The 14,071-nt window shown below is 41.5% G+C and overlaps 1 protein-coding gene across 4 annotated transcripts in view; it reads left to right on the forward strand.

Moving 5' to 3' along the window:
- The window catches only part of SATB2 (SATB homeobox 2), a 166,475-nt gene that overhangs the window by 104,840 nt on the left and 47,564 nt on the right, over positions 1-14,071 (forward strand). For 3 of the 4 annotated variants that reach the window (XM_069983271.1, XM_069983270.1, XM_069983272.1), the window contains 2 exons: positions 8,232-8,444; positions 10,462-10,626. In XM_069983271.1, the coding sequence (XP_069839372.1) occupies positions 8,232-8,444; positions 10,462-10,626 (378 nt within the window). The remainder of the gene's footprint in view (positions 1-8,231; positions 8,445-10,461; positions 10,627-14,071) is intronic. The other variant, XM_069983273.1, reaches the window with a different exon arrangement.

Consider the following 14,071-nt stretch of genomic DNA (forward strand, 5'->3'; position numbering starts at 1 on the left):
ACTCTTACTGACACATCTTAAATGTCTTACATTTATGCTTAACAGGACAAGGCTTTATCCATGAGGCCAACAAAATAAAGTGGTCAACAGACTGGTTGCCGACATACTCAGAGTAGCCTTCCTGCATATATGTCACACTGAGGTGCTTCCATCCAGTAATATGCTCCATTAGCTGGATGAGATAAATATGATTGTGTGATCTTTGGTTTTAGTTTGAATGTCTTAAGCCCCAATTACACGGGGAGACAAGAGGGAACAAGCGAACGCTGCTATCATGATCGTCTATTTTTCAACATACGGACCGGGAGAAAAAGGAGCGTTGCACCTATGGCTGACACTAATGCCACTTGGCTACATTTAAAAACCAACACCAGGATGTTGGTATATAATTTGATCGAACCATACTGACCCATGTACCACTTGCAGGTCCCCTGGTTCACATGGGTCGCTACACTAACTCACCACCGTGTCGGTCAGCGACCCCCCCCCCCCCACAAAGCGTGCACAGACAGGGAAGAGAGGTCTACAGGACTGCAACCCCAGTGCTACAGGACCAATCCCCAAGGGCCCCCCATAACCCAGCAGGCGCCGAAGAAGGCCAAACAACACAAGTGTGAACAAGGTCTAAAACACTCATCATACTTCTGCAGGTAGAATGGGAAAAACTGGAGGGATAGGTCATGTGTGCCCGGGTGTCTGCTGCTGATTGCGGTCATGTGGGTCTTACCAGGAGGAGTGCACACACTGAGAAAAGAGAGAAACGTAAAATACGGACTGGGAGAAAAAGGAGCGTTGCACCTATGGCTGAGACTAATGCCACTTGGCTACATTTTTCTCCCGGTCCTTATTTTTCAACATGTTGAAAGACAATGATCAACCGACAACGTGCATTACACAAGGCAATTATTGGCTGTAATGGCCAATATTGTCTGAATACTGCCAATAATCGCTTTGTGTAAAAGGGCCTTTAATCTGACCCAATAGAGGAAATCAACAACAAGCATGCCTCTTCTGTCCATCTATGAGAACAGAAGACTACATTTTACTGATGATCTCATGATCACACAAGTTAAGGGGTATTAAAAGTTTTTGCTGGTGTACTGACACTTTTTAACTTTTAAACAGTTTCAGAGCTCTGCGCATAGACAGGTTTTTGCGGACATGTGAATGCCCTTTTATGCGACCATGCATAGGAATATGTTAAGAACTTTTGACTAGAAGCACTTAACATCGACAAATACAGTGTACATCGGAAAGCCTGAGAATGGGCAGTTTACCCAGCAACGGTTGGGACCTGCAAGTATTCTGGTCATGCATGTGCTATGCTGTCATCACACTCCATAAAAGGGGCTGTCGGACCTGTATGTTGAGGGAAATCTCTGACATATACTACCTATACCTATGATGGATGCTACTTAGTGCCATCCATCATACATAGGGCTCCATGTTTACTGGGTCAAGCTCAAGTCTGTGCTATTCCATCCAGCAAAATGACACACTTTATCCCACATCTTATGGATCTGTTTATTGCATGAACTGGGACCTATCCCATTTCTTATGTTTTGCATATATAAAGCAGATTGGTTTATGGTTAATTCTAATGGATTTCTTATCTTACTCTAAAGCAACAGAGTGGTGGTCATTAGAGTGGGTATTCTAGCCTTCTTTGTTTTCATGGAGGGGAATATACCAGCTCCTGTATGCAGTGATAGAAGGCTCCTTCTGTGTTTTCCAGAAGTGAAGAAACTTTCTGGGAAATTAACCCCTTAGATGCTGTGGTCAAATCATGGCAATGATGTGTAAGAAATCAGTGTGCATTATTCAACCCATAGGCTTCCCTTTGACATAGTTGCCCATGCTGATAGATTCCCATGGGAGTCAGATGCTTTGTAAAGGCCTCTAGGCCTGCTATGTGTGTCTGAGTTCCCCACCTTCCTTACAGCAGACAGACAGAATACACTACAATAGTTAGAAAATTAAAAAAAAAAATTGCTTGGGCATTAAGGCTCAGAATGTATGCCAGAGGAAGGGGTTAACATGTCTTTTTTGTTTTGTAGTCAATCCAATGATACAAAGACATAAAAGGGAAAGCAGTTTAATACACAAAAGGTTGCAAAGGTCAATACGTGTTGATGGAACGATGTATGCATGATACTTCAATATTTGACATTTAAGGGAGTACACCCCATATTTTTAAAGTCATCACAAAAATACCATATTGGGTAACCCACACCTGGAGTCTATCACTTTAAAAAATAAATTCTGCCTCATTTAGTTACAATTAGATGGAATTATGACCATTTGTTTTTCTTCAAGGAGGTTGCTTTGCATATTGAGTGACTAATTATTTGCAGGTGACAAAAAAAGCAGGTTCGATCATTTTGTGTGTAATGGAAAGTTGACATATTTACAAGAGAGGCTCTGTGGAAAATAGCTATTAATAAAAGCAAATTTTGTGTGAAGTATTTCAATAATGGGACACAAGTGAGGGAAATTAGTCTTACATAAAACACCGGCTTCTTCTGTAGGTAATTATAGTCACATTGGTGTTACAGTGATGTACTGTGCTTTAAGGCCTTGTGATTTATTTAAAACATGAATTCCCAGTTGTGTTGTATCGTGTGTCAAGCGAAAAAAAGAATCAAGTACGGCAGTGTTTAGAAATGTGAAGGGAAATCGTTTTTGGGGTTGTCTACAAATCAGTAAATGTACTCTTGAAAAACATGTGCCAAGCATTTTATTAAAGAGACTAGGCACTGCCATGTGTAGAGACCCACAGTCCATGTGCCGCTGTATGATGGTGTTGTTAGTCACCTTATACTGCTGTAGAACAAAGGTTCCTAGGAAGGAATACCTCTGTAAGGCTGGGTTAACACTTCGTATATTTCAGTCAGTATTGTGGTCCTCATATTGCAACCAAAACCAGGAGTGGATTAAAAACACAGAAAGGATCTGTTCACACAATGTTGAAATTGAGTGGATGGCCGCCATATAACAGTAAATAACTGCCATTATTTCAATACAACAGCCGTTGTTTTAAAATAACAGCAAATATTTGCTATTAAATGGCGGCCATCCACTCAATTTCAACATTGTGTGAACAGATCCTTATTGTGTTTTTAATCCACTCCTGGTTTTGGTTGCAATATGAGGACCACAATACTGACCGAAATATACGTAGTGTGAACCCAGCCTAAGGGTGCGTTCACACTGAGGAATCCACAGAGAAGATCCTGCGGACTCGGCGTTCATCCCCGCACGCTCCTGCTCGCATCTCGGCCTGTCCCATAGACTCCATAGATTCCACCATCCGCCCAGAGAAAGACATGTCCATTCTTTGGGCAGACGGGAGAATCTGCCTGAGCATACATTGGAGTCTATGGCACAGGCGGAGATGCGAGCAGGAGCGTGCGGAAATAAGCGCCGGAATCTGCAGGAACTTTTCCGTGCGGATTCCTCAGTGTGAACATACCCTAGAGCTAGGTCTACACAGTGACTTTGGCTACAACACACATCGGAGGGGGATAGATTGCATGCTGCCTGCTTTGGATTGCAGCTAATGAAATTGAATAGGGCAAGTTGCGTCAACTGTGTCCTGATGGTTTCACACATTGCAGGTTTTTTTTTAACTGCCCAAACTGTAGTTTTTGAGCAAAAATGGAAATCAAAGTAATCAAAGTGGAATCAAAGTAATGGGTAACATAAAGGAAGCCCTTATATGTTATCTACTTGCTATACCCACTCCTGGCTTTGGCTGAAAACTGCAGTGGCGGGTTTCCCAAAAAACTGCCATGTGTGATTCCAGCATGACAATGATGGCAATTTGCTCGTTGTCTGTAACCACTTTCACTTTCAACAAGCAATGCTGCAGCTGTGTAGGTGTAGCCTAATAGGCTTTCTTATGGAACCTGCCTGAATATTTATCTTGCAGATGCACACATATGTGAGAAAAACAACTGTCCGTTCCTCACTGTAAAATGGTGCACCTGTAGGGAATTCCCATAGAAAACCTCTCCTGCTCTGGGCAGTTCCTGTCTCAGCCAGAGATGTCAGCAGAAAGCACTGTGTCAGACTGAAAATAAAACACCACTTCCTGCAGGACATATACAGTAATAGCCAATAAGTACTGGGAAACTTGAGATTTTTTAATAGAAGTAAATTACAAATCTATATAACTTTCTGACATCAGTTGATTTGAAAGAAAAAGATTTTTGCTGGGCAACCCCTTTAAGTCGGGATAACCGGGTTGTTCCTTATAGAAATGAATAAGATGAAGGTTTGCCACTGTAGTAGTTAAAGCATTAGTGTCATTTTGATTTACAGGTCCAATATGATGTGCTGACTCATTCTTGCAATATCTTTATAGGGATCAGTGATAACAGCTCCATATCTTCTGATTTTTTTTTTACATCAAGTTAAAACAGTTTGTCCTATCAGCACATCATCTGTGCATCTACTGTCTTGCAGTGTATAGAGGTCGTAGAGGGCTTTCCCACTATATACTATCTGTTAAACTAATCATCATGCTGCTTTTGAATCGGTGCTCTGCAATACAATAACTATATATAAAACAAACATTGTGAGGAAACATGCAACCAACTATAGCTTCTCAAGGGTAATAACAACTGATTTCTAGGATATCCTCTTCTAATCCATGGGGGTCCAACAGCAAAAGCTCTCAGACCAGGACCAGCCTTAGGCCTGGGTAGAAAGACCCTTGTGGAGAATTTTCTTTTGCCCCCCCCCCCCACCACCACCACCTCAGCCCAACCCTAGCTGATTGCCAGCCCATCACCAGCCTAGCTTATTGCCAGCCCATCCCCAGCCTAGCTGATTGCCAGCCCATCCCAAGCCTAGCTGATTGCCAGCCCATCCCAAGCCTAGCTGATTGCCAGCCCATCCCAAGCCTAGCTGATTGCCAGCCTGTCCCCAACCTAGCTGATTACCAGCCCATCCCCAGTCTAGCTGATTGCAAGCCCATCCCCACCCTAGCTGATTGCCAGCCCATCCCCACCCTAGCTGCTTACCAACCCATCCCCCCCAGCTGATTGCCAGCCCATCCCCAGCCTAGCTTATTTCCAGACCATCCCCAGCCTAACTGATTGCCAGCCCGTCCCCAGCCTAGCTGTTTGCCAGCCCATCCCCAGCCTAGCTGATTGCCAGCCCATCTCCAGTCTAGCTGATTGCCAGCCCATCCCCAGCCTAGCTGATTGCCAGCCCATCCCCACCCTAGCTGATTACCAGCCTAGCTGATTTCCAGCCCATCCCCAGCCTAACTGATTGCCAGCCCGTCCCCAGCCTAGCTGTTTGCCAGCCCATCCCCAGCCTAGCTGATTGCCAGCCCGACCCCAGCCTAGCTGATTGCCAGACCATCCTCAGCCTAGCTGATTGCCAGTCCATCCCCAGCCTAGCTGATTGCCAGCCAGTCCCCAGCCTAGCTAATTTCCAGCCCATCCCCAGCCTAGCTGATTGCAAACCCAACCAAAGCCTAGCTGATTGCCAGCCCATGCCCAGCCTAGCTGATTGCCATCCCAACCCCACCCTAGCTGATTACCAGCCCATCCCCACCCTAGCTGATTACCAGCCTATCCCCACCCTAGCTGATTGCCAGCCCATCCCCAGCCAAGCTAATTGCCAGCCCGTCCCCAGCCTAGCTGATTGCCAGGCCGTCCCCAGCCTAGCTGATTGCCAACCCATCCCCACCCTAGCTGATTGCCAGCCCATCCTCAGCCTATATATACTGCTTACACAGACACACTGTATATACTGCTTACACAGATAAACATACAGTCACATATACACATACAGGACGTACTGTATAAACTGCTTACACAGATAAACATACAGTCACATATACACACACAGGCAGAAACATATATACCCTAAAGAGACACACATGCACACATGCACTTAGGGTGTGTTCACATTAAGGAATCTGCACAGAAATTCCCCCACGGATTTCACCGCTCACCCATGCATGCTCCCGCTCACATCTCCGCTCATGTCATAGACACTATTCTATGGGCAGATGGATTCCGCGGACCGCCCTAAGAATTGACAATTCTTTAGGTAGACGGTGGAATGCACCCAACCATAGAATGGAGTCTATGACATGGGCAGAGATGCATGAGGGAGTGTGCGGGGACGAGCAGCTGAATCCGTGGGGACTTCTCCATGCGGATTGCTCAATGTGAATACCCCCTTACAGTAAGCCCTCTTACTTTCTTCTTCTCCTGTGTTAACAGGAGCAGTTGCATTAAAAATAGTTCTTGAACTGAATGAAGCAGGATCGGAGGCAGATAGCACCCCCTCACAGCTGGGAGGGCACAGCGCCCTGTGTAGCTGCACAGCTGGCACACCCCTAAAGCTTGTTACAATGAAGAAGTTATAGCATAAACTGCAGGTCATTTACATAGGTCAGATCGGCTCCTATTATAACATGACATGTCATGATATAACACAACACTGAAATGGAAATACCCATTTAATAAATCTTTAATAGTATTTATTTATCTGCCCATAACAAAGTCCGCTGCAACTTCTTTTTTGCAGGTTTAGTTTTGCATAGCAAAAGGCAAAAATAAATGACATACAGTATAACATCTTCCTAGACAGGTCTAGAGCCTCACACAGTCTATCCACCTATCAAACAACATTCCTCCGTGAGAATATTATTTATTCTTTCTTCAGGCTGTCCATTAGTCTAACTATATTTATAGCGTGAGAGGTTTCACCATTCTATAGACATTTGTGATCTGGAATTTGTTATTACTTATTTATATACAGTAGATATTTGGAAGTAATTCTTCTACAGTAGTTACCCATAAGACCTGAAATACTAGTTTTACTACTGTACAAAGAAATGTAAATATGTTGACAGTTACAGTCGAAGAATAGGCCACTATCCAGAGATTTAAAGGGAATTTGTCAGCTTGGTGTTAGGCTCAGAGCTACAGACACAGGCAGAAAGGTGATAGGGGACAAATGATACCTGTCTCTGATTGATGCTGGCAAAGTCTTAAAATCATGTTTTCCTTCCATGTTTTCCAAGTGCCATAGAGGCTGCGGTGAGCTGCATTATGCACACCTCCTTCCAGCACCACCCCACCCCCTACCCTACATGATTGATGTACAGGGTTTGACTTAAGGCCCTATTACGCCAAATGATTATCAGTAATACTTGTCCGATTACCTGACTTTCTGTACAATAATTGTTCGGTGTAATAGCACATGTTAAAAGACCATGATCAGCCAACATGCACAATGTCAGCTGATTTTGGTCTTTTAACATCTTGAAAAATCCTGATCATGACAGTGACGGTCTACTGCCTGTTGCTCCGTGTAATAGTACACAATCACAGTGGCCAAAAAATTTATGAGGGTGGGATATCCAACCCTGTGTATAACTCCAATTAGCTCCAGACAGCTGTCTGTGTAATAGGAGTGGTGACAGCAGACCGCCGCTCTCTTAAATGGGCAGCCCCACCTGTAGCCCCTCCTCACTGCTGTCTGTGCATTCAGACGTCATTTCAGCTTTCGGCTCAGGCAGCAGAAGAACTAGAATTTACCCTGAAGAAGGTGTGGATGTTGTTGCTCAACACAGCCTCTTTGACTCTTTAGCTTAGAAGTAAAACATCATTTTATCATTTTGATATCGACTAAGAGACTGGTATCATCAGCTGTCTGCCCATATATGCAGGATATAGAGCTTACAGATTCCATTCTCGACCATTGTCCTGCCCATTGTAAGGTCACTTGTGCCACTATGCTTGCTCATAGAAGGCGTACATAGTCACACTATGGTAATTATGATGACTTTTTTTCAATTGTTTGACACTAGCTAAGAACGATTTGGGTTTGTTATTATAAAAACGACAATAGCTATAGAATTGAAATTCATATTAAAAAATTATACAGTAGCCCTGTGTTCAGTGGGCCAATGGGGGCTGTACAAATTGTTTAGGAGTATTTATTTTCTTTTTTTTTTTACTGAATTGCCCAAATATTGTGTTTGTACATAGGTGACTCCACATATAAATGCCCTAGATCATAAAATTTCTATTAAAATAAATCTCCACTAGGCTCTTGGATTAGTTTTAATGACATTTGAATGAAAGATTAGATAATTGGTGTCCACTGCTCATGTATGATGTTCTTTTATATTTCTTGGTTAAACATGCCTCTAACATATAAACCAAAAATAAGTTGGACATTTCATTTTCTTGGACCAGGGTTTGTTGTCAGAAATCTTACGTAAGGAAGAGGATCCTAGAACAGCATCCCAGTCTTTGCTGGTGAACCTTAGGGCTATGCAGAACTTCTTAAACTTGCCAGAGGCAGAAAGAGATCGGATCTATCAGGATGAAAGGGAAAGAAGCATGAACCCTAATGTAAGCCTGTTGTCCTCATCAACCAGCAGCCCCAGCTCATCCCGCGTTCCACAGGTATGTCCAGCCAGTCCATCTTTTATGGTCTGCTACACAGCCTAATCTCTATGTCCAATACATTATATATGTAAAATCACAAGCTTGTAAGTGCAGTTTAGAAAGTCCCTCTTGACTGATTGGTCTGTAAAAATTGATAGGCTTGATAACATCAGTTGGAAGATCCCTGTTGGCCAATCATCCAAGATGGTACACAATGAGGGTCATGCATCAATGCAAATACCTAAGTTATCTGAAGTAATTGCATTGGAAAATAATTGCGTTCAGCATGAACGCCATATATATATAAAGGTATCTCACCACTTTTACTGGCAAAAAGGTGGGGAGATACCTCCAGTCAGGTAAGGGTGACTAATATATGTTCTTTGTCAAGTTTCTTCTTGGCTTTGATTAACTTTGTTCAGTAACTTATATAGTGTCCTTGGTACACTGCTTCCCAGTTTAAAGGCGTTATTAAGACAGGGTGAATATTGGTCGAATGGGTTGATATGTCGGTTGATAATAGGTCTTTATAGATAATTTATTTATACCTCCTTTATCAGGATTACAGGGTCGTGTATAAGGGGTGCCATGGCACCCATTAGATTAGTGTTATCAGGGTACCTAAGCAATAGTTTTACATTTCCAAATACCCAGAAGATCTTCAATTTCTTTTTCACTCTTCAGTCAATTTACAATATTTCTGCTATATGTATAGTGGCCCTCTTCTTTATTACTTTAGTCAAAATTTATTTCGTTTTGTTGTTGGAAAGATTCTCAAAAAAGAATAGTCATAAATAAAACGTGTTTCTTTAAGAGGCTGAAGTCCTCCCAGTGTTTCGTCTTTATAAAGTCTACAGGTGACAGGGGTGTGATGAGACCTTTGTGTCTTTCAGTCAGAATAATACTTTTCTTCTGCCCTTGATTTGTCAGCTGATGGGAGAAATCATTCAATTAAAGTGGTGTGGCAGAATACAGAAAATAACAATAACAGTTTAAGAAAATTAAAGGCACAAATCAGAGGCAACCTGGGGCCTGGGACTCGAAAATGAAATTTCTCTTTTCATTTCCGCTCATTTCCTAGGTGAAATTGGGTGTCCGACTGGTTAGCATAATGAGGATAATCGTAGCTGGAGCTATGTGCTCAGATGACATACGTACATGTTTAATAAAGGATGAGAGGGACATGAGGGAGTGCCGTAAATTGAGTAGTAATTTATTATTTAGAGACCTGTACCCATTTTCTCATTTTTTCTGGGAGAATTGGTTCTTGCACTGAAGACTTTATCAGACAACAGGAAAAGAGAAGAAGATGTGCAAACACACCTCATGTATTCTACAATTGTTTAGGAATTAACCCATTCAGAATAGTGTGATGTGATGTGTGTGATAGAATGTGAAAAGGTTCTATTTAAGTGCCAGCTAGTAAAGCAGAGCTATGGAAGAACTATGCTAAATCTACCATAGGCGAGGTCATAAAACCATTGTATCTTACTAAGGTTTACATAAGTTTATCTTACACGTAAGCAGTATTATTACTGTTTTATATAACAGAGAGTGTGAGATTAAAAGTGAGAAAGAAATGGATAGATTGTATGTTATATACTAACATGTACAATACTATACATACTGTCAGTGTATTTTGTATTGACTATATGCACTCCAAGATCTATATCTCGCCATAGAGATGATAAGATGAATAAATTATTTGTAATTAATGGTCCTTCATAAGCCTTTTGGGATAAAAGGGTTCCAGCCAATGGTTTATGAAATATTAACTGTAATGTCTGCTCAAGGATCCAGGGTCTTCAAATACATTGAGAGAAGTCAAGATCTCTTTCCATGCATGTTCCCTAACTGCAATTATTCCCAATCACAATTAACCTGATTAGAATAATGGACAGGAAGTGTCCCACCGTAGCTAATGCTCCTTGGCAAGGACCCTATTGAGTCCTTTGACAATTTCTGCACAGATGGTTCAGCTAAAACATTTTCCCTTTTTCTCTCTTTTTCTTCTCCCCCTTGGATGTCCCTACAGATGAAAACCTCCACTACTCCAACATCCGACATCCAGGTGAAAGTGGAGGGGGACGCTTCCAACGTTACCATCACAGCTGCTGTTTACGATGAGATTCAGCAGGAGATGAAACGAGCAAAGGTGTCCCAAGCTCTCTTTGCCAAAGTAGCTGCTAATAAAAGTCAGGTGAGTAAACTGGAAGGGGGAGTTGGCTGTATGATCTGTCTATGATATCCCGCAACCCCCATACACCCTATAAAACACTGCATCTGTTCATGTAAGCATTAGGCTAGAACCATATCTTATAACAGGTTAGGCAAGAACATGGAGCAGTTTTCCGGCGGTTCGTTTGATAACACCTAATAACACAATTCTGCTCTAAAGTAATGCCACATCTGGGTTTTGCTGGTTATTAAAATCAATACAAAAAACTACAATTTAAGAGATTCTTTAAATCATATGTCATATGTGAAAATATCTAAAGCTATTTATAGCCAATCCTTCTGTTATCTATACTTCCTCATGCCATGACACTTAAGGAATTTATCTCATCTGAAAAACCTTCTTTCTGAACACAGCCCCACGGACAATTAGATGATTAGCTGTAAGGGAAACTACGGGTGGTCACACATTTGTTGTAGTGTGTTATTTTCTAAAGATTGGGCATGCCTATATTATAGGGTCATGCTGAGTCCAACAAAGCAATAATCACTCTGGTCATTGGCTTTCAGTTTGGCTCTCTACTCTGCCTTATAGAGGAGTTTGCCAATATTACATTCATTTATGGTCTAAAAAGGCATTGGTTTTCTTTGTGGAGAATGGAAAGGGCATATAGACAGGTAGAAAAGTAAGAAAATTTTTCCAGCTCATCAATGAAGTACAGGCAGCGACTGTAATAAGAGCAGAACACAGAGAAAAGAATAGTTGGTCCGCCGAATAGCAATTTGAATTCCAGCTCCGATCAAACTTATACTTGATTTAACCATAGTAAAACAAACGAAAGACCAACGTGTTTCGAACTGTCACAGTTTTAGTCATGGTTAGGACTGTCATATTTCAAAATGCATAGAGACAGAGGCTGTTCTACTGGGGCAATGCCTATAACCTGTTTTTATGGTGGCCATTTAAAGGGCGTTATTCTGTAGCCCTTTCTTTTTGATTGCAGCTTACCTTTTGATCGACACAGACAAGAGTAACTATGGCATTATCATTGAGGACTTTCCACTAAGGTGAGACCTCTGGATTCTCTAATGACACATTGCATGACTGGAAACCCTAAAAGGGATCCCAGAGCTGTGTGTTCAGTCAGCTTACTATTAGGGAGGTTTCAAATACAACCTTTTGTTGCAGTTTTTCATTCAGTCTTTTGAGCCAAAGCTAGAAGTATTTTGATAATTACGGCAGTAAATAATGATCATGCCATAATGATCAATATACGGCTGTATTTGTGTGAACATAGCCTCAAAGTGACTATGTTTGGCACATTGGAGAGCATATATTGTTTAATTGTGGGACTCAAAAGCAAGGCCAACCATTAAAAGTTTAAAGTACAATTGTAAGATTTTTCATAGTGGAACATAAACAATACAAAAACAAGACATACAATGCTAAAAATTGTTTTTTTATCTATATTAACACAACAAAACAATTATTTAAATTATTTAGTACTATTCTGTGTAAGTACCATCTAAACTGCCCTTAAAAATAAAATATCTCCCTCAATGATAACATTAACAGCTATGTTCCCAATTCTGGAACATATCGGAAAAGGCTGCTGTCTCATTATTTACACGTCATTATAAGCGCCTTTCCCAATGTGTTTACGATGTGGGAACATTGCCTTAAGATATTTGCAGAAAAACTAAAAAGTTAGTCCCATGAAAAAACAAAAAATCCCTGTGCACCCACAGCACTGCCTTGCTGATCTCTGGCAGCCGCCGGCCTCCTGCAGCTCCTGCTGCTACAATATCACCTACCCAGTTAATGGATTGCCCGCTCAGTCAATCAGGTACCGAGCGATCCATCAGTAGGGTCGTGATGTACCAGGAAGTCATGCAAAAATTATATACGAGAACAGTGAATGTGGTGCAGCTAGGGTGCGGGGACAAGTAAGTAAACTTTCCTTATTATGTTGACCCCCCACCAGTGATTTCTTCATTTTCATGGGACTCCTTTAGGTAAATGTTACACGTTAGGGTTATACAGAGCTTTTGGCCACAATAGATTACCATGTGGCACTACATGATTTGTGCTGCATTACAGGCAAAATAAGTAAACAGGGTTGTGCTGTGACTACAAGTAGCCCAACAGTTTTTTTTTTTGTTTTTTTTTGTGACTCGGGAGGCAGTCGCTACCACATTTTAGTCACAGTGCAACCCCACTTATTTACCTTAGCTAAATGTAGTGCAATCCACATAGTGGGGCATGGTATCCCTTGGTCATACAACCCCTGTCATGGCCAAAATTTGCCAGGTAGCCCTAGCCTTATTTTGCAGTTCCTAATTTAATCTCAGTATGTAAATAGTCTTAAGAAATTAAGAGTGGCCTTGTCCATAAACATGTGGTCACAATTTAGAAACACCAGAATGTGTCACCATGTGGTTAAGTAAAAGTTGGATCCATCCAAGAGACTGTGGTAAGTGCATTCATTTATGTCATGGGCAACTGGTTATCTACGCTCCACCGACTGCTGCCTTTTTATTTTGTTGAAACGGTTCCCCTCTATAACATTTGATAATATATGCTATAAAGTTTCACCTTTGGTTAACCTACATACATAAGTATTCAGGAATGTTACATAAATAGCCGTTCTCGACTATTGTTCTAATGTGCTCCTTTTAGCAACACTATGGTTCCAATAATAATGAAAATTACAAATATATCCAGAAGCATATAGCCAGTAAGTGAGACAAATTCTTTCTATTCACAGTATGATCTAGTGCAGATTGCTTGTTGTCCATGCATGTACAGGTATAGACAAATTTAGCAGAGGGATTGTAGTGAACGCTTAGCTAAAAATCACACAACAGGTTAACCTATTAGCTTCTCAGAGGTCCCCTGTCCTCAGTGTCAAAACGCAGCTGATGTTAATAGAATGTGGAGGATCTGCAGCCCACGAGAACCGAGCAGCCAGCATTAGCCGTGATGGGAACCTTACACCTGATTGGTCATGGAGTGTGCTACCATAAATAATACCCGCGCCTGTTTTGAATTTCACAGATAGTCCCAAGCCTGTCTAATAAGGAAACTTTCACAGACATTAAATAAGAGCCTAAGATCCCATTAGGGAGATATAAGTCATACAGACGTTTCATGGGCTCTGCAGTTAATGACCGGCATTTTGGGCGAGGATACCGCCATTGTGCAAGTTTAATAAGAGAAAATAAAGTTCACTTAAAGGAATCTTCTAAATAAGGTATTAAACACACGGATGCTTTTTATGGGGCTTAAGATGAATTATGTTGACGGTATCAGAGCCAAGTGGTATGATAATGAGAGCCAGACAACAACGATACATTTATGTAGGCTGCCATGCCTGAGACAGTTTTTTACAGTGTATTGTAGAATATTTTATCCTTACATGCAAAGATATACTGTACATATCTAACACACATGAAAGAGCAGACACATG

The sequence above is a fragment of the Dendropsophus ebraccatus genome, chromosome 9 (assembly GCF_027789765.1).
Source record: "Dendropsophus ebraccatus isolate aDenEbr1 chromosome 9, aDenEbr1.pat, whole genome shotgun sequence".
Lineage (NCBI taxonomy): Eukaryota > Metazoa > Chordata > Amphibia > Anura > Hylidae > Dendropsophus > Dendropsophus ebraccatus.